Source organism: Alexandromys fortis, unplaced genomic scaffold (genome assembly GCF_014885135.2).
Source record: "Alexandromys fortis isolate MF-2015 unplaced genomic scaffold, M_Fortis_MF-2015_v1.1 scaffold_7, whole genome shotgun sequence".
In the NCBI taxonomy this organism is placed as follows: Eukaryota; Metazoa; Chordata; class Mammalia; order Rodentia; family Cricetidae; genus Alexandromys; species Alexandromys fortis.
Genome location: NW_026067920.1, coordinates 5,691,105 through 5,712,456, shown reverse-complemented (window position 1 = coordinate 5,712,456; position 21,352 = coordinate 5,691,105). Strand labels below are relative to the sequence as shown.

Sequence of the window (21,352 nt, the reverse complement as noted above, 5' to 3'; positions counted from 1 at the left end):
AAAAGTGGCTCCCAGGGGCAACTCTTAATTATAATGCCATCCTTCAATTAGAACTATTCCATAAACAAGAGGAAAATTCCCCTAAAACTTTCTACGTCCAAATTTTCTTTTACGTGCAGATCACCCAGATATTGCTAAATATTACAGGATGGACCCACAGATTCTAGATGTAGTAAACTTAGGTATGTCTAATCAAGGTTTATTTTAAAGTGCTTAATTTCCATTCAGGTTTCACCTAAATATTACACATTGGTTAAAACTACCAAACTAAGCCAGGCAGTGGTGGTGGTGCAGACCTTCAATTCCAGCACTTGGGAGGCAGAGGCAGGCGGATCTCTGAGTTCAAAGCCAGCCTGGACTACAAAATGAGTTCCAGGACAGTCAGAACTACACAGAGAAACCCTGTCTTGAGAAACAAAACAAACCAAACCTCTGGATGGTCAATAACCATATTTGGAAGTATATACTGATGTGGTCAGAGGAACTAAAAGGGAGACTATATTCCTCCTTGACCTCCAAGGTCAGCTAAATCCCAGGAGACCGTGGGGCATCTCTCAAAATATCCTATACTATAACTGTGAAAAAATCATTTGTTCTCTTGTTGAGGGAGGAGTGGACTCTGACCAGTGCCAACCCTGCAAAGAAAAGGGTCAACAAAGATGACAAAAAAATGCTTCCACACTCCCAAATGAAGCAATGGTCAAGTCAGGCCTTTGACTTATCCTCACAGGGAGATTAACTAACAAAAGAAAGACTCAAGGAGACTGAGGCCTCTCCTAAGCCCAAGTAACCCTGGAGGACCAGATCTTCAACTGGTCTTGACCAAAAAATGAAAATAAACAAATAAAAACTAAATTTGGCCACCTACATAGTCTTCAACACCCAGCAGAAAAGTATAGCCAGGTTTAAAAGGAACAGGCACTATGCTAACCATATGAGATGTTATTTGGATATTCTATTTCTCTTCCTGATAACACTATCTGTTCCTAGAAGAGCACTTCTCAGCTGTGATATGATATGCTATGTCTTCTCATATTCACTCTCAGCCAGGCGGTCTCAGGGAAAGTCTTTAATCCCAGCACTCAGGAGGCAAAGGCAGGCAGATCTCAGTGAGTTCGAGGCCAGCCTGGTCCACAAATCGAGTTCCAGGGCAATCAGAGTTGTTGCAAAAAGAAACATTATCTTGAAAAAAAAAAAAAAAACAAAAAAACAAAAAAACAAAAAAACAAAAGACAGGGTTTCACTGTAATCTAGACTGGCCTAGAAGGCAACATGTAGGTAAACCTGGCTGTCAACTTCCTGTTCTTCCTGCCTCCAAGTTCCAAGTACTGAGACTAAAGGTGTAAATACCTTTAGTCCTGGCCAGATACCCTGTAGTCAAACTCACAGGTTTGGGGAATTAGTCAAGACAGCAAAATGAGCTGAGCAGTGGTGGTACAAGCTTTTCATACCAGCACTCAGGAGGCAGAGACCAGTATACCCCTTAGTTCAAGGCTAGCCTGATCTACAGGGTGAGTTCCAGGTCAGCCAGGGCTACAAAGAGAATTCCTATGGGGGGGGGGGGACCAAAACCATGACCCCACGGACATTGCTGTATAACGCTATTTAAAAAAAGATATTTCTCTTTTAAAATGTAAATTAGTTGTGACTTCAGCAGAGGAGCCTAGATTTTCCTCAGGTTGGACCCATATTGTCCCCTCCACAGGACACCACAGCAGGCACACAGGCAGAGGCATCTCTTGCTGGTAAGGTACTGCTAAGAGGGTTTCTACACGATTCTGGTAAAAAGGTTCTGGTGCATAGACCCCAGCTACACAATTATGCCTCTTCTTGTCAAACAAAACTTATGTTAATTACGATGTTGAGGAACTCCCCTCATTAGCCTTGTCTTTTAATGTTTTCCACAAGGTTATAGTAGCAGAAATTCAGTGGCTGACTTCCATACTTAAATAGGCTGGACGGCTCCCTGAACTCTTTAAGGAGTGGATGGCCGGCCCTCCACAGTTTTTATCTTACAGTAGATAATCAATGGTGGCAGAGAAATCATCGAGCCTGCTGAGGATTCTTGGGTGGCTTTCTTGCCTGTTCTCGTCCTAAGGGCAAAACTGCCCCGGCTATTTTCTAACTATGCTCTCAGTAGGAATCACAATACTCCCAAAAGTGTCGCTTTTATGTTACAGATCTACCCCACTCATATGACAAGCTTCACAGATACACACATCACAACTGCTGTCCTGTGTTCCACATCTTGGCCCCTTGGATCAATCCTGCTCTGAGGCACTCTGCTTCTTCACTATCAACTCTTTTTAGGCGTGAAGCAGTTCAGAGACTTAAAAGGCCCCGCCCTTGAGAAGAGACTGGGCTTTTCGGCTCTCCAGTTTCCTTTTCTTTGAGGAGCATCTTATGCTCTGTCTGCTACATGCCTGTGTCTCCTCACCCAGAGTGAACCCATTCCCTCAACCGCTGTTGATTCTGTCAACAGTGCTTAAGATTTCTCTGCGCTGGGGCTGGAGAGATGGCTCAGCGGTTAAGAGCACTGCCTGCTCTTCCAAAGGTCCTGAGTTCAATTCCCAGCAACCACATGGTGGCTCACAACCATCTGTAATGAGGTCTGGTGCCCTCTTCTGGCCTGCAGGCATACACACTGATGGAATATTGTATACATAATAAATAAAAATAAAAATAAATAAAAAAAAAGATTTCTCTGCTGCTACCTGTTTTGCTCGAAATCCTTCCTTCCTTTCAATTCTTTAACTGGCAGAGAGAATCAACCTGATCAGGACCTATAGACTGTATCAGCTGTAAACTGCCCAAACATGGGCACTGGGAACTGACCCCAAGTCCTCGGCAAGCTCATGTTCCTAAGCACCGAGGATGTCTTCAGTGTCTCTCCTGCTCTTTCAAAGGAGGCTGGGAAACAGAAATGGTCATCTCTCCTTTGAATCATGGCTTCACGAGCAGAGAGACTACAGGTTCATTGCTGAGGCTGTCCCTGCGTGGTCCAGCATGCAGCTACTAACCAGTAAGAGCCACAAGTGTTCTCATTAACTACCATGTTTGAGCAGGCTTTCTGTTGTTCTCGCCAGCCACCTCATCTTATTCCCGGGAAAGGTATCGGGTCATTAAAAACAGCATTCAACACAGTAAACAAAAGGATATGTAGGTAATAAAGACAACACAATCTTCTCTTACCAGACCACCAAGTCCTCACCACAGCACTTTCTACTCGTGGGTCTCAACTGGAACAGACTCTCTGAGGAGCAATTTGGCCTCAATACTAAAGTGCAAATACATAAACTTTCTACAGAGTCTCACCATAGCTCCAGCTGTTTCCAAAACTCTTATCTTTCTGTCTCCATCTACAGACAGCTGGCATTATAGGTATGCACCACCACGCCAAGCTTACAGAGACCCTCTACCTCTTCACAGTTATCCTGGAAATGACAAAGGTATTCCTACAGGACTTTCCGTGGCAGAAAAAGCTAGACACAAATCTCAAACAAGGATGGCAGTCACACAAGAGTGCTACTCAGACAATGAAACAGTTGCTGAGGCTCCAGTGATGACATGCCCGGTGACAGGATTTATAGGCGTGCGTCAAAGGTATCTAATTCTAACAACCCTATGCTTTCTCAGCTTCCAGTTGCATGAACAGATGGTGAGCCAGCAACAGTTTCACTTGCTCCTTACCTGTGTTAAAGGTTTGAAGAGGCAGCTTCCGTAAGCACCCCAGGAAACGGCACATGGGGGTGTATTCATAGTGGCAGGGGCTACAACCAAGAAAAACGAATTATTAAACATCAAATTTTTGATTCTGTTTAGAAACAGAATTGACTTATTTGACCTACTGACTTTCCTTGAAGAGAATGTGGGCTATTCTGGTGCCTGATACTTAGAGTGACTCCACAAAAGGCACACTGTCCAGCTGATGGAATGCACTGTGGATGAGCCAATAAAAGTGCGCACTGCCTGCTAAAAGCTCACAGATGGGAAGCCTCTAAGACACATTGCAAAAATAAAATAAAACTGATGAATCAGTTGGCAACTTAAAAAATGTAAATTATTTTTTAGCTCTGTGCATGTGTCTCTATGTGAGTATATGCACATGAGGACAGGTGCCTGTGGAGGCCAGGGGAAGGAGGCTGGAGTAGCCCAACAGGTGCTGGGAACTGAATGTGGGTCGTCTCTAAGAGCAGCATTATACACTCTTCACTACTGAGCCACCTCTCCCAGCCCCACTAACTGGCAATTCCCCCTGCAGCCAAGGTTGTGACCGTAAGCTTACTATGTAGCTGAGGATAACCCTGAACTCCTTGTCCTCCTGCCTCCATTTCCTGAGTGCTGGGATTACAGGTATGGTTACCAAGCCTAGCTTGGCAACATTAATACAATCTGGAGATTCTACAATATTGTATTAATGTGAGCTTCATGGCTTTAACCACCACACCACACTTAAAGAAATGCCCTAAGGATCCATACAGGAAAAGAGAATACAAACAACATGAAGTTTACAGAGTCTGAGTAAGCATATCTGGGATTTCTAGCCACTATTTTTAATAACTTGTCTAAGTTTGAAACTACTATACAATAAAATTTTTTCATTATTAATGTGAGATTTTTTTTTTTTTTTTTTGGTTTTTCGAGACAGGGTTTCTCTGTGGCTTTGGAGCCTGTCCTGGAACTAGCTCTTGTAGACCAGGCTGGTCTCGAACTCACAGAGATCTGCCTGCCTCTGCCTCCCTAGTGCTGGGATTAAAGGCGTGTGCCACCACCGCCCGGCCTAATGTGAGATCTTAACAAGCAGGGAAACAAGGTCTCAAAGCCTAGCTTTTCTGCAGGTGTTTCTGCACAGGAACGAAGAGCTGCACACAGATCTGTATGCACTGACCCGTGCCCCTTGAACCTACCTATATGCCAGAAGCTGAAAATTCAATGCTTCAAATATTTATACTGAAGGACGAATTGGGGGGAGTGGCCACCAACATACTACACTGAGCTAGTCTCACTGGCTCTACCAATTTGAATGTTTTCTTTCTTTTTCTCCCACCTTCCCTTCTCCTCCAGTGAATTGTTGTAGCTCAGGCTGGCCTTGAATGTTCCCCTTTCCTGTGCTGCTCACTAGCGCTGGGATTATGTTTGTGCACTACTATGGTGACTCTGGTGTGCAATGTTTTAACTATCTTTTGTGGCTACTCTACCCAGTGAGAGAGTGAGCAGACGTAAAGGACCATTTACCTACTCTAAGAGGCATGATCTGAGAAGCGCACTTCCCCTGGGGAAATCAGATACATGCCAGTGGTGGTAAATGAATGCACTGAGACGCAGAGCACTGACCTCTGGTTAGCCGCTAGGATTTGCTCATCAAAGAGCAAACCTCCAATGTTTTGAGTTTCAATTTAGGTAACACCCTAGTTTCTTTTCTTTTTTTTTTAAATATTTTTTTAATATTTATTTATTATGTATACAATATTCTGTCTGTGTGTATGCCTGAAGGCCAGAAGAGGGCACCAGACATCATTACAAGATGGTTGTGAGCCACCATGTGGTTGCTGGGAATTGAACTCAGGACCTTTGGAAGAGCAGACAATGCTCTTAACCTCTGAGCCATCTCTCCAGCCCCACCCTAGTTTCTGAAATGTCTGTTTGGGCACCAGGTACTTATATGATGACCATACATCATGTGTAAGCACTCCTCACATATACAGGTGGGTTTTTTTTTTTTGGAGGCAAGGTCTCATTATGTAGCCCTGACTAGCCTAGAACTCACTATTTAGGCTAGCCTAGTTTTGAACTTGCAGAGATACTCTGGCCTCTGCCTCCTGGGTTGTAGGATTAAAGGTGTGCACCATCATACCATGCTTCAGTTTCCAAAATACTGATCTGAAATCTAAATAGAGAAACTATATCCTTGCCAGTAAATGTTTCTTTCTTCTTTGAAGAACTTTATAATATAAAAGTAGTAACTTTCACTATTATAAACATCCAAATTGATTTTTTTGTGAAAAACAGAAATGCATTTATAACTTTTGTACATATTGTTTACCTTATGGTATTTAGTAATTAATTCCTATAAACATTATCAGATTTCAGTACTTTGTTTTTCTCAAAAAACTTAACTTGAAAACACCCTCCCCACGTGGTGCCGATGTGGCTGCTGTGACGGACCTGGCTCCTCCTCTATGTGAAGAATGGGTGTCTCAGCCTGTGGACAGCTGTTAACAGAACTGGGCACTGCCCCATCTGAGAACAGGAGCCTACAGCCCTGCTTTTCAAGTGGAATTAGTGGACTGTGCTGGGAGACTGATGCAGGAGGATTGAGAGTTCAGGACTAGTCTGGGCAACATAGCAAGAGAATATCTCAAAACACAAAACCAAAACAAAACAAAAAGGGAGGGGGAGGGCTCTAGACACTGCTCTACTGTTCCTAACTCAAAGGTCTGGGAGGGTGAGGATGACACAACCCATAACCGCTTGTCCACCACCTCTGGATACACACACAGAGTATGCACCCAGCTTCCCCCGCAGCTTATCTCTCATGACATAAAACTGTAATTCCTGAGATGTGCACCACGTCTCTCTCCAGTTTCCACCCCATCTTTCTTCTCTTTCATCACAGCCTTTGAAGGGCTGCCTGCCTTCACTGTCAATCGTCTTCACACTTTGTTCCTATCACATCACCTTCAGTCAAGGTCGCCAGCACCTTCCTTGCTCCCAATGTCACTGAACTAGGTCTCTTTCTTGGCAGCAGCAAGAAAGTTTGTCTTTTTTTTTCTTTTTTGTCTCCCTGAATCTCCTGACTTCTGGGGCCATGAGTTCTCCTCCTAGCTTTCTGGGACTTTGTCAGTCTTTTTTGCAGATTCTCTTTTGCTTTCTAACTTTGATATGCAGCCATGCCCAGGTACAGACTTTTCCCCCCAACCCAGACTCTCTCCCTGGAACCGCTCCCAGGCACATAGCTTTGAAGGGCTACTCACTACTTCAACTGTGCCTCCAGAGCCCCTGATGTCTAGATTCGCAACCAGCTCCCCACCATCTACTCTGAATCATCTAAAACTGAATTTATTCTAAACAGATTTCCTGGCCTGGGGTAGCACGCTTTCAACTGGCTTCTCCCGCAGAGCTTTCTACTGTGTCACAGCAGGCCAGACGTTTACAAATCTGCTTCCTTTTCTAGATACCTATTGCCTACATTTTCTAGCCTCCTTTGTAGCAACGAGTGAAGGGTACCAGGTACAAGTGATCCACCTGCCTCCACTTCTCAAATAGCTTAAACTATTACCAACTGTGTTGGTTGCATCGCCAGCTTTCTGAACATTCCTTCCCCAGCAATGAGAAGTACTCAAAAGGTTTTTTAAAGAATCAGAAAATGCTCCTGGATTTACTCATCATGAAGGAAAGGACGTTCTCCTCCACCTCACTTGTATAGGTAAAAAACAAAGACACGGTGGGCGAGGGCGGGACTTGCATGTGCACAGACAGGGATGTTGGTGCCCTACTCTGTCACCTGTCTTATCCCTTTGACACAGGATCTCTCAAAGTGAGGCTGGCAGCCAGCAAGCCCCAGTACTCCTTTCTGTCTCTGCTCTCCCTTCAACACTACAGCTCCAAGCCTGGACACAGCCATGCTCATCTTTTAAGTGTGAGGAATCTAAGTCCAGACCTCGTGCTTGAGCAGTGTGGTGGTTCTGAGGGAGAATGGCCCCCATAGACTCATGTATTCACTGGGGTTGGGCTTGGAGATTTCAAAAGCTCATGACAGGTCCAGTCTCTCACTCCCTCTCTGTCTCTCTCTCCTCTCCCTCCTGTCCTCATTCTCTCCCCTTCCCTCTCCCTCTCCCCCACCTCTGCAAAGCCTGCTGCCTGAGGATTAGGATGTAAAGCTCTCAGCTACTGCTCCAGCACCATGCCTGTCTCTTTGTGGCCATAATGACTAACTGAAACTGTAAACAAACCTCCAGGAAAATGATTCCTTTTATAAATGTTAATTGGTCATGGTGTCTCTTCACAGCAATGAAACAGTGACTAAGATAGGCAGTAAGCACCTGTCTTACTCACTGACCCATCACCTCATCCCCCACAATTCCTTAATAACAACAATAACACCACCAACAACTACCAGGATCTCTTATGTAGTGCTGGCTGTCCTAGAACTCGCTATGTAGATCAGGCTGTCTTCAAACTCACAGAGATCCGCCTGCCTCCGCCTCCCAAGTGCTGGGATTAAAGGTCTGCATCACCATGCCCAGCTTTTCTTTTTAAAGATTTCTATGTTACATGTATGGATATTTTGCCCGCATGTTTGTCTGTACCTGTACTCTCAGAGTCTATAAGAGGATACTGGATTCCCTGGAACTAGTTTCGGATGGTTGTGAGCTGTTGTGTGGGTGCTGGGAATTGAAGAGCAGCAGCCAGTGCACTTCACTGCAAAGCCATCTCGCCAGCACCTAGGGCAACTTCTTAATTAATGATTGATGGGGGAGGATGCAGTCCTTTGTGGATGGGGCCACCCCTGGGCTGGTGGTCCTGGACTCTATAATAAAACAGGCTGAGCCAGGCAATAGTGGTACACACCTTTAACCCCAGCACTCAGGAGGCAGAAGCAGGTGGATCTCTGTGAGTTTGAGGCAAGCCTGGTTTACAAGAGCTAGTTCCAGGACAGGGGCCAAAGAGAAACAACCCTATCTCGAGGAAAAAAAAAAAAGTAGGCTGAGCAAGCCATGAGGAGCAAGCAGCACTCCTTCATGGCCTCTGTATCAGCTCCTACCTCCAGGTTCCTGTTCTGTGTGAGTTCCTGCCTTTGATGATGAATTGTTATATGGAAACAAAAAAGCTGAAGAAATCCTTTTCCTCTCAAAGATACTTTGGTTGTGGTGTTAGAAACCCTAAGTAAGACAAGCTGGTACGGTGGGGTATTGCTATGACAGACCCGGCCATCTTTTGAGAAGAATTATAGAAGGACTTTGGAACTTTGGGCTTTAAAAAAGAATAAAAAACAAACAAACATTGAATACTGAGAGCTCAATGAGCTGTTCTGTAGGAGCTTGGGAGATAAGACTGTTAAAGCAGTACAGACAATATGAAGCCTGGCTTGTGGGTTTTAGAAGGGAGTTTAAAGATTCTATTAGGGCTGTTTGCTATTTTGAATTAAGAGCCTGTCATTCCAGTCAGCTGGGCTGAAGAGCTGCCATTCTAGTCAGCCATGATTAACAAGAGGCATTACTGAGATGGAACCTTTGTGTGATTGGGACAGTTGACGCTGGTTATCTAGAGCTAAGAAATTAGGGGTGATTAAGAAGAAACCAGCATCGTTGAGGTGAAGTCTTCTGTAAAGGGTTCCTTCAGGTTCAGCACACAGAAGCTGTGTTCCAGAAACATCCAAGACCCAGGTGGTACTGATTTAGAAGACCTGAAAGGGTCACGGACAGCAGCTGAGACTTAGCACTGTGTGGCGGGGCTGGGGTCCCTGAAGGAAGCTCAGGAAAGGCTACAGTGCCATGAGATGACACCAAGAACGGCAGCAGCAGTGGAGTAAAGCCAGCCAGAGATTAGAAGACAAACGGTGAGCTGCAGAAGGCAGGGCTGCACAAGGACCCAGGCCCCTTGGAGGAGCCCAGAAGACTGCGAGTGAATCCCAGACATTGGACACAGTCATTTACACTGTCGGAGTTTGGTTTTGCATTATTCAGATTGTGACTGTGCTCTGGTTCTTCCCTCTAGAAGAAAGCATTTAACTTATTTTTTTATTTTATGCAAGCTCACAGTTGAGACTGAACTTTTAGCTGGCAGTGGTGGCTCATGCCTTTGATCCCAGGACTTGGGAGGCACAGGCAGATGGATCCCTGTGAGTTCAAGGCCAGCCTGGTCTAGAGCAGATTCTAGGAAGGCCAAAGCTACACAAAGAAACCCTGTCTTGAAAAACCAAAAGATCACACTGCAGTCAAGATTGTAGGGCACATTTCTTAATTAGTGATTGACTGGGGTGGGTCCAGTTCATTGTGGGTGGGGCTGGTAGTCCTGGGTTCTATAAGAAAGCAGGCTTTGGTCAAGGTGTTCCATCACAGCAACAGAAACCCTAAGACAGGGTGCAATCCACATGGCGGGTAGAAGAGACAGCAAATGCCGAAGACCAGAGATGGTACACACAGAGTAGCAAGAAACTTGAGTGAGGAGGAAAGGGGAAGCAGAGGCCTGAGATGGGAGCAAGACAGAGAGGCTAGTCTTGGTTCTGTTTTGAAAAGACCATTCTGTCTGTCTGTGGCAAATAGGAAACAGAGGGCCAAGAGTCAAACAATGACACTAGTATTGAAAGTATTCTTGTGGGAGAAGGGGTGACTTGGATAATAACAACAAAAAGTGGGCAGACTAAGAAGTGAAGGTAGAGTTCTTGTGCCTTGCCAAAGGGCTGAATATACAGTTTGTAAGAAAGGACCTGGGTTTGATTCCAGGTGTCCACACGGTAGTTACAAACCACGTGTCTCACTACAGTTCCAAGGGACCCAATGCCTTCTTCTGGCCTCTATGGGTACCAGGCATGTGGTGCAGACATACATGCTCACAAAACATGATCAACATTAAATGTTTTGAAAAGGAAAAAGAAAAAAAATTAAGGCCCAGAGAGAAGAACAGATAAGTTCAATCAGGAGTCTCTTACAAAGAAAACCAAGGGTACAAATCTTCAAGTAGGCTATTTTAAAGCCAGGTGTGGTGACACACACACATAATCCCAACACTTGGAAGGCTGAGGCTGGAGGACCAGAATGAGAGCCTTTCATGAAACCAAAATAAAATGAGTGTAAGCACTTGGCTTTGGCTCAAATTTTGGTTCAAATCCTGTGCAATCAATTCCCTCACCTTTAAAATCAGAGCCCACCTCATTAGCGCTAAGTCCACCACATAAAACCTTCAGTCTAGGGCCTACCACTTATTTACATATACAAATACTAATAATAAAAGTAATGACATTAAAAATATCATTTAAGATTTATATATATGAGTGCATGTACCACTTGCATGGATGGTTCCTGAGTAGCCCCAGAGTGGGCACTGGATTCCTTGGAACTGGAATTACAGATGGTAAGCTGCCATATGTCTCTGGGAATTGAACCTGGATCCTCTGTAAGAGCAGTGTTTATTTTGTTGTTGTTTTTGCTTTTCAAGACAGGGTTTTCTATGTGTAGCCCTGGCCATCTTTAACTTGCTCTGTAGAGCAAGTTGGCCTTGAATTCAGAGATCCACCTGCCTCTGCCTCCCAGGTGCTGGGATTAAAGATGTGTGCCACCACTGCCCAGCACAGCCCGTGTTTTGTTTTGTTTGTAATTTTTTAATTTTTTTTTTTTATTTTTTGGTTTTTTTCGAGACAGAGTTTCTCAGTAGCTATGGAGCCAGTCCTGGAACTCATTCTGTAGACCAGAATGTCTGTAGAATGTTGCACTCACAGAGATTCTCCTGCCTCTGTCTCCCGAGTGCTGGGATAAAGGCATGCACCACCACCGCCTAGCACAGCCAGTGTTCTTAACCAGTGAGGCAACTCTCTAGCCCAAGATAACCAAAAGGAAAAAAAAATCAATTATTATAAAAAAGATAATTCAATTATTACTGACTATACCAAGTTCCAATTACCAATGTCCACCCAGGCTGGTCTGTTCCCAGTTGCAAATGTTTTTATATTGTTTTTTGCCTGTATGTATTCATATATGTGTACAGTGCCCATAAGGAGAGAAAAGGGCATCAGATCCCTTGAAACTAGAGTTACCAAGTTGCTGTTGGGAACCCAATCCAGGTCCTCTGTGAGAGCAATAAGTGCTTTTAAGGGCTGAGTCACCTCTCCAGTCCCATGGTGGGGGGACTTTTAAATTTTTGTTTGTTTGTTTGTTTTGTTTTGTTTTTCGAGACAGGGTTTTTCTGTAGCTTTGGAGCTTTACTGGAACTAGCTCTTGTAGACCAGGCTGGCCTCGAACTCACAGAGAGCTGCCTGTCTCAAAGTTTTTTTTTTCTTTAGTTTTATTTCCACCAAAGTTTAAAGACAGCCAGGTGAGCAAGCAACACACTCTGCTTAGAGACAGTGTTTGTACATCTTTAATTTTTACAGAAAACTGCCAAGATCTCATGTGTGTGTGTGTGTTTTGCCTATGTGTATATCTGTGCACCATGTGTATGCAGTGCCCATGGAGGCCAGAGAGGGTTTCTAATGCCCTGGAATTGGAGTTTCAGAAGGCTGTGAATCACCACAGTCCTCTGGAAGAACAGCAAGTGCTCTTAACCACTGAGTACCCTCTCCAGCCTCACAAGATGTTTTTAGTATCACCGTGGGTGCTAACATTTTAACTATAGTCCTCACTTCTCTCTCCTATTTTCAAAAGCCAGAGAGCTCTAAAGCCAAACTTGCAGGTCTCTTGAAAGCTTTACCCCACATTCTACAAGGTAGTAGTAAAGTATTCCCCTTTTCCATTAGACTGTCTAGACTTGCCTAAACTTACAACCTAGAGTGCTTGTAAAAACTACAGCTGTCAGAGCCCCAACCTATACCTCCACCTCCTTCTGGAACTGGCAGAAGATTGGTGCATAACTGCTAATCTCTACCTTTACTAAACATTTCAGCCAAACCAAGTTTTTAGCAGACTGGGGTAGTAATGTTTGAGACATGGTCTCATAAAACCCAGGATAGCCTGTAACTACCAACGTAGCCAAGGACAGCCTTGAATTTCTGAACCTCCTGTCTCCACATCTCAAATATTTGGATTATGAGCATTAGTCACAAAGCCAGCACCAGTCTTGTGTGTACGAGAGAGAGAAAGAGAGAGAGAGAGAGAGAGAGAGAGAGAGAGAGAGAGAGAGAGAGAGAGAGAGAGAGCGCGTTCACAGCGTGACCGCATGTGGCGCTCAGAGGACAGCTTTCGGGAGTTGGTTCTTGATTGCACCTTGCTGCAGCAGAGTCTTGTTACACTAGCCCCTGAGCTCCTCGAGCTATCCTGTCCTCACCTGCCCCCTCAATATAGGCGAGCTGCGATTACAGATGAGCATCACTAAATTCAGCTGTCCACGAGACTTCTAAGGACCAAATGTGGGTCAGCTACCGCTTTTTCCTGATGAATCACCTCCCTACCCACTCTCATCAAATACGTTTAGAAAACATGTATGACTCTAAATTATAACCCAAGATGCTTCTCTCCTGTTATCACACATCACTCAATTACTGAAAAACTTTGGGGCTGAAGCCAGGCGGTGGTGGCGCACGCCTTTAATCCTAGCACTTGGGATGCAGAGGCAGGCAGATCTCTGTGAGTTCGAGACCAGCCTGGTCTACAAGAGCTAGTTCCAGGACAGGAACCAAAGCTACAGAGCACTGGCTGCTCTTCCAGAGGACTTGGGTTTATTTCCCAGCACCCACCTGGGCTCACCATCCTGGGTAATGCCAAAAGCTGCTGTGCTCACCATGGATGCACATGGTGCACAAAAATACTTGCAGGCAAAACACCTAAACCACATTAATAAATTAATTTTTTTTAAAAAAGAAAAACTCCCCTGCAACATGGAGTCTTCATTTACCTCTTACAATTAGATAATATATTACTTAAAACTTAGAAAAATGTTATCTCTTATGTATATCTATTTATACCTTAATATATAACACATTTGATACCTGCATTCTACACATATCCTCATCCCTTTCCACCCTTGCACCAAATTCCAGTCTTGCCTATCTATCACTGGCACTAAAGGATGACTTGTTTTGCCTTCCATTTTTTAATGGTGAATGAGGCGCATCCTTTTTACCATAATTTAAAATTCATCAGGAGCTGCAGAGAGGGCTCAGCGATTAAGAGCATGAGCTACTCTTCCGGAGGACCTGGGTTCAATTCTCAGCACCCAACGGCAGCTCACAACGACCTGTATCTACAGTTCCAGTAGATTAAATGTCTTCTTCTGGCTTCCATGAACACCAGGAACACACGGGTACACAGGCATACATGTGTACATCCATACACAAACATAGTTTTTAAAAAATGAGCAATGTTGGGGCCGGAGAGAGGGCTCAGCAATTAAGAGGGCCAGAGTTTGGCTTCCAGCATCCATGTCAGGGGGCTCACAAACTATACACCCAGGTAGTTCTAGGCCATTTTGAGAGCCCTATGGACTCAGGCAATCAATCACATGTATGCAAATCTGGGCTGGCTATGAAGTGAGTTACTTAGCAAAATAGAGAACTATCTTTCTTCACTCCTCCCTGGGTTAAGAACTTACTCCTCATCTCTCCCAATCCCCCCAGAAAGAAAAAACAGCTGGCTCATGCCTGTAATGCCAGCATTTGGGAAGCACTTGGAGGGTGGATGAGACAGGAGGATTGCTGTGATTTCAAGGCCAGCCTGGGTTACAGAACGAAACTCTGTCTCAAACAGACAAAATAAATGGCATTTACAAGATCCTTCAGGTCTTGTAGCAGCCTAGGAACTTAAGGAACATAGACATTTGAGGTCAGCAGGATAAAGCCCACAATTCCACCACAGATTTTTCAGATAACCAGTCTAAACCTTTCACCTCAAAGCTTTAAAACTTTAAGACTTTGAGTGGAAATCGCTTGGTAGTGCTGTGCTCTTCCAAACCACACCACCCTGCTGCGAACGCGAACACCTGAAAGGAGGGGTTCAGCTCAGCTTCCACCCTAGCGACCAGCAGACAGCATAATCAGTTTGTTCCACCTAGCTGGAAAGGACCAGGAGAGCCTTTAGGCCATACCCGAACTCATTTCACAGTCCACGCGGTGGCTGTGGCGCCTGCTCTTGAGCAAAGGTAAAGGTGGCTCCGTGTCTTTCCTGTCCCTGTCAGACCTACTCGCGGCGAGCCCGCGACGACACATGGCTCCTCCTCTCCCCACAGCCTGGCTTGGTCCGGGCTGCCCCCGCCCCAGCAGCCTCCCGCCAGGCCGTACCTGCTCCGCCACAGCATGACTCCAGGTAGCGAGCGAACGCACCGGCGACACCCAGACGCAGACGCCGCCATCTCGCCTCCTCCTAGGCGGACACGCCCCCTTCCGCCCTCGGGCGCATGCCTGCGTCGTCCCCGGACCAATCAGGAACGCGAAGGCCTGGGCCCGGAAGTCTGCGTGCTGCGCCCCTGGCGTGTGTGCTGGCCTGTGCTTGACGCTGGTGGTTGAGCCGCTCCTGCACCTACAAAGTCTGAGCCATGCTGTGCTCTGTGTGTGCGTGCGTGCCACCTGTATGCGGGCGCCCGCGGAGTCCAGAAGGAGGCTTTGAATCCCCTGGAGCCAGGAGTCTTCCATTCTCACGTCACTGCTGTGCTGGCTGCCCGGAGCTCTGGAGGGCGAGGGGCTCGTCGGAATGCAGAAAGCTGTCAAGCTAGGCTCCTGGTGTCATGCATGGTGTTTGCTCCGGTCCTTTTCAGTTGTGAGGGGGAATGATCTTTCAGTGGTACCTGACACTTTTCTAAGCACTTACTTGGAGGCCTGCAACCAGCCCTTGGATATTACTCTCATTTTAAAGAGGTCGGCGAAGTTAAGAAGTTGCTCAGGGGCGCATTATTAGGCAAAGGGCTCACAAATTGTATGATAGAAAACCCAGTATTTCTACATCAATGACATCGAAAACCATTTTTTTCTGAACATTTTTTCCCTCTTTTTAAAGCCCTAGAAAAATAGTTGAACTTGGCGCAAAAACTGTAGGATGGAAGCCCCGATTTTTTCTTTTGCTAACCTTGTCTTCGCTAGATATTTGACACAGGAGGATATGCTAATTAGTGTTGAGATTATTTCTGTGTAGTTATTTAAATTCAGTTGTAGTAAAACCAACCAATAAAAAGAATCTGCAAGACACAGGTTTGGTATTAGGAGAGAGACATCTTCCTATGTTGTGGTTTTGCTGTTAGTATGGGATTGAGTGTTGTAATTCAAAGGGATGAGGTAAATTATTTCAAAATGATGCTGGAATCCCAGCTCTCTGGAGTGTCCTGAATCCCAGGTCAACCAAGGCTACATAGACTTTTTTTTTTTAAAGCCTTATGTAACACAGTGGCTATACCACACAATGATTATACATCATTTGAATTTTTTCAATTCTTTTGAAAACATTGAGTAAATATACTGTATACACCTTTTTTTTTTTAAAAAAAAAAAAAGGAGCAAAACTAAAAACACTACTATAATAAAAACAAATGAAGACCGGAGAGCTGACTCAGTGGTTAAGAGCACTAGTTGCTCTTTCAGCGAACCCAGTTCGATTCCCAACACTCACATGGTGGCTCACAACTGTCTATAACTTCAGTTCCAGAATATCGCATCCTCCTCTGGCCTCCAAGGGCACCAGGCATGCAAGTTGAGAGCAGACATACATGCAGGTAAAAGATCCATACATATAAAAAATTAAATTTAAATATTAAAAAACATATATGTAAAAAAATTAATTCTACTTATACTTTATACTAAAATGGGATCCAAGACCTGCACTTCAAACTGTATAGAGTGCTGGTGAGATGGCTTAGTGGGTAAAGGCCTTGTTAGCAGGCCTGACCGCCTGGACCCACGTAGTTAAACACTAACACTGACTGGAAAGTTGTTCCGTGTGAATTTATGTGCACACACACACACACACACACACACACTTTTTAAAGCAAAACTTAAAAATGCACAATGGAAAACTAAACTTTTTTATTTTATGTGACCGTATGTGCTGGTTAGTTGGTTGGCTGGTTGGTTTTCTGTGCCATGGCAACGTTTATTGGGGGCAGGGGTGGGAGTGGAGATCAGCCCTTCTTGGCTTCTGCCTTCCGCACGGCAGCCAGCACGTTGCTCAGTTCCTCCCGGTTCTTCTTGGCGCCTATGTACGTGCCCACCCTCTTCTTGATGATCTTAAGCAGCTCCATGGCACGCTGTTCGTAGGGGCGAAGCCACACACCTCCTGGATCGTGTACCTCACGAACTTGGTGTGCTTTGTGAGGTGCCCGCTGTGTCAGCTGCGCCTCGACTTGCTGACATTCTTAGTCACCTTGTGACCCTTGTTGAGGCCCACGGCTATGGAGTAGCGCAGGGCTATGGCTGCTGCTCTCCGAGGAAGGGTGCTGGTTAGTTTTTATTGTCAGCTGAAGGCAGACTAGAGGAACTCCAGAAGAGGGAACCTCGGTTGAAGAATCAGCCTCCATCAGATGGCCTGTGGGCATGTTCCTGGGACAGTTTCTAGATTGTTGATTGGTGTAAGAGGGTCCAGCCCACTGTGGTGTTGGATCATTGGGCAGGTGGTAGCTCAGCAAACCAGAGGGAGCAATCCAGTAAATCACTCCTCTGGTTTCTGCTGCAGGTGTCTCCTCTTGACGTCTCATGATCATAGGCTCTAACCTGTAAAATGTAATAAACCCTTCTCCCCAAGTTGTTTAAGGTCATGTGTTGTTTGTTTGGTTGTTTTGTTTTGATTTTGATTTTTTAAATATTTATTTATTTATTATGTATACAATATTCTATCTGTGGTGCAGGCCAGAAGAGGGCACCAGAGCTCATTACAGATGGTTGTGAGCCACCATGTGGTTGCTGGGAATTGAACTCAGGACCTTTGGAAGAGCAGGCAATGCTCTTAACCTCTGAGCCATCTCTCCAGCCCTTGATTTTGATTTTTTGAGACAAGGTTTCTCTGTGTAGCAGCTCTGACTGTCTCGACACTTGCTTTGTAGACCAGGATATAGTCATGTTTAAATCACAGCAACAGAAAGCAAACTAGAACAATGTGTGTGTATATTATACACACACACACACACACACACACACACACACATCATCTGTACCTGTGTGGTGGAGCCCAGAAGAGGGCACTGGATTCCTTGTCATTGGAGTTCTGGGGAGTTTGAGCTGCTCAGTGTAGGTGCTGAGAATCAAACTCAAGCTCTCTTAAAGAGCACCATGCTCTTAACTACTCAGCTATCTCTCTAACCCCTAAGATTTTATTTTATTTTATCTATTTATTTATTTAGTTTTAGTTTTTTGAGACAGGGTTTCCCTGTGAAGTCCTGCTGTTCTGGAATTCACTTTGTAGACTAGGCTGGCCTCGAACTCACAGGGATCCCCAAACTACTGCCTCCTGAGTGCTGGGATTAAATGCATGCACTACCACTCACTACCTGATTAACTCTTAAGAAAATTTATATACTGGATTTGACAATGACTTTTTGGCTATAACACCAAAAGCACAGGAAACAACAATAACAAAAAAGGTAACAGAACTTCAAAACTAAAAAGTTATTTTTTGCACTATTAAGCATGTTATTTTTCTCAGTTGTATTAGTATGACAAATTTACATTTTATTTTTATGTGCCTCTATATTATTAATACATGTTTGTATATGCACCACATGCATGTATGGTGTCCACAGAGAAGATGCCAGATCCCTTGGAGACAGAGTTATGGATGGATAGTTGTGAACCATCCTGTGGATGCCGGAAACTACCTGGGCTCTTTGTAAGAGCACCAAATATTCTCAGCCACTGAGCCATCTCTCTAGCCTCTATTTTTTTAAAGATTTATTTCTATTATTTTAAATTATATGTCTGTGTATAGGTCTGTCACATGCATGCAGGTGCCCACAGAGGCCAGAGAAGTTGCATACCCCTAGGACTGGAGTTTCTATGTGAGGTACCTCACATGGGTGCTAGGAATCAAACCCAGGTCTTCTGGAAGAACAGTACATATTCTTAGCCGCTGAGTCAGCCATCTCTCCAACTCTCAGATTTTTATTTTCTGAGGCAGGATGATGATATATAGCCCAGGCTGGCCTGCGAGTGTGTAACCTAGACTGGTCTTGAAGTCATGATCCTCATACTCAGTTACCTAAGTACCAGAGCTACAGGTGTGACCCACCGTGCATAGTTTACCTATTGAGATAAAACTCACATTGCTCTCTTTTGAAAGCCATTTGCTTTCAAACCAACACACCAGCTATTATTTGTGTTCATTCTCTATTGGTTACTCTAGAGCAGTGGTTCCCAACCTTCCTAATGCTGAGACCCTATAATACAGTTCCTCATGTTATGGTGAGCCCCAACCATAAAATTATTTCATTGCTACTTCATAACTATAATTTTGCTACTGTTATTAATCATAATATAAATATATGAGATGCAGGATGTCTGACGTGACCTCTGAAGGAGTCATGACCCATAGGCTGAGGGCTGCTGCTCTGGAGATAAGCACATGTATATGTGACTTAAAGATGATCTGAGGGCATCTCAGTTTGTCTTACATTGTTGTGGTAAAGAACATGACCAAAAGCAACCTGGGGTATAAAGTGTTTATTTGGCTTACAGGTCACAATCTGTCATCAGGGAAAGCCACAGCAGAAACCTAGAGGCAAGGACTGAAGCAGAAGTCACGAGGGAACACTGCTTACTAACTTTCTTCCTGTGGCTCGCTCAGCTGGCTTTCTTACATACCCAGGGAACCAGCTGGTAACAGGGTGACACCATCCACAGGGTTTGGGGCCCACCCACATCAATCATTAAACAATGTGCTTAATCCTTGATAAATCATTTCCCACAGGAACCCAATTTGAATTTCAACTCCAGAAAACTGAATCTTTCTGTATACAAGAATCAACTCAATTACTATCAAAGAAGAAATTCTCCAATCAAATTTAGAGTGTGTGTGTGGGGTGTGTGGGGTGTGTGGGTGTGTGGGTGTGTGCACGTGAGTGGGCAACCTCCTGTGTGTGTGTGTATGGAGGTCAATGTTCGGTATCTTTCATCTATCACTCTCCACTATATATTTTTTAATCGGGGTCTCTCATTGAACCCAGGGATCACAATTTTGGCTAGCTAACCTCCAAGATCTGCCTTTCTCAACTTTTCCAGTGGTAAAGACAGATTCATCCTGCCGCCCTCAGCTGTTTCGTGGGTTCTGGGATCTGACCTCAGGAACTCATGCTTGCCTGTAAGCAGTTTACCCACGGAGCCATCTCAATCCTCCAATCACATTTCTATGATGGCTTACTCTAGAGCTGTCTACCAACTCAGGAACACCTCAAAAGCCAAATATGTGTAAACTTCCTATCATTATGGCCAAATGTCTAAGACAGAAAGAGGAACGTTGACTTTGGCTTGAGGTTGTTTCAGTTTGGCCATTGCTTTGAACCTGTGGTGGTATGCACAATACACCACAGTGACAGCATGTGACAGAAAAGACCTGCTGAACTCATGGTAACAGAAGTCAGAGACATAGGGAGACCAGGTCTTGACACCCCTTTCAAGGGCACAGCACCCTGAGGGACTGACTTCTTCCTCTATGCTCTACCGCTTGTTCGGCCATCTTCCCCTGGGCCATAGGCTAAGACCAGGCTTTTCTGGCCTTGGGGGACAATGAAGATACAGCAGTAATCATGATCTAGAGGCTAAATATTAAGCATAGTGTTTGGATTGTAGGTTATTTGCGGAGTGATAAAAAGGAAGAGAGAGGAAAAGGGAGAGGGCAGATAAAGTACTGAAGGGCAGCTAATGTATGCAGTAAGCCGTGACGGGGCCTGACAGCCTAGTAGGGGTTTGGTCATGGGTGTAATTCTTGAGTTCTTCTGAACCTGACTGGAATCAAATGAACAATGCCAATCCTTATTAATGACTTTGCTTTTGTTTAGTTTTTGGCTTTTTGTATTACTGGGAACTGAACCAAGGGCCTGGTACATTCCAGGCACACACTCTACAACCTCACTATTAATTATGGATGGGTGGAAATGTGGGTGTTTGTTATTCTGTATTTCAGAAAGAAAGAAAGAAAGGAAGGAAGGAAGGAAGGAAGGAAGGAAGGAAGGAAGGAAGGAAGGAAGGAAAAGAAAGGTGGGGGGAATCCTATACAACTATCCAACTTTACCATCCTGACATGTATACCTAAGTAGGTGACTCCAATTTGATGCCACGTCCAGAAAGCCAATCAGATGGTGAAGCCTGCAAGTGCAGGTCTGCTTCCGGAACTGCACAGAGCCAGACACTGTGTTATGCGAACAGGAACAACCACTATACAGGCTCTTCAGGGAATGTCAAGGAATGAGAGAGTAAACGGTCTTCAAATGAACTCGGGCCAGTCTGTGCAGCCGTTATATATGAGAAACCTTTTCTGAGGGCCATCCTCTGGTCCTGCACAGGGACATATTCTAAGAAATGTGTCCTTAGATGTTGTTTAGGTGATTTGTGTAAATATGTAAATGCTACATTATGAACACAAACAGTGCATTTACACAAAGCTAGATGGTAGAGGCCTGTCATTTAGTGTGGCTGCTTTCAGGAGGGAGGCCTAGGTGGAACTGGAGATGGAACCTGAGACACCACACATGCAAGGCAACTGCTTTCTCACTGAACTGTGTTCCTGACCTCGTG

At 44.8% G+C, this 21,352-nt stretch overlaps 1 protein-coding gene and 1 pseudogene across 3 annotated transcripts in view; both read right to left on the bottom strand.

Moving 5' to 3' along the window:
* Window positions 1–15,031, bottom strand: part of Pisd (phosphatidylserine decarboxylase) — a 54,112-nt gene extending 39,081 nt beyond the window's left edge. The window contains exons 1-2 of one of the 3 annotated variants that reach the window (XM_050141288.1): window positions 14,927–15,031; window positions 3,691–3,770 (exon numbers count right to left, since the gene is read on the bottom strand). In XM_050141288.1, coding sequence (XP_049997245.1) covers window positions 3,691–3,759 — 69 coding nt within the window. In that variant the 5' untranslated portion in view covers window positions 3,760–3,770; window positions 14,927–15,031. Of the gene's footprint in view, window positions 1–3,690; window positions 3,771–14,926 lie in introns of those variants that run through there. The other 2 variants (XM_050141289.1, XM_050141295.1) reach the window with 2 other exon arrangements.
* Window positions 15,032–16,752: 1,721 nt separating this feature from the next.
* On the bottom strand, window positions 16,753–17,325 carry LOC126500836 (60S ribosomal protein L36-like; annotated as a pseudogene).
* Window positions 17,326–21,352: the final 4,027 nt, after the last annotated feature.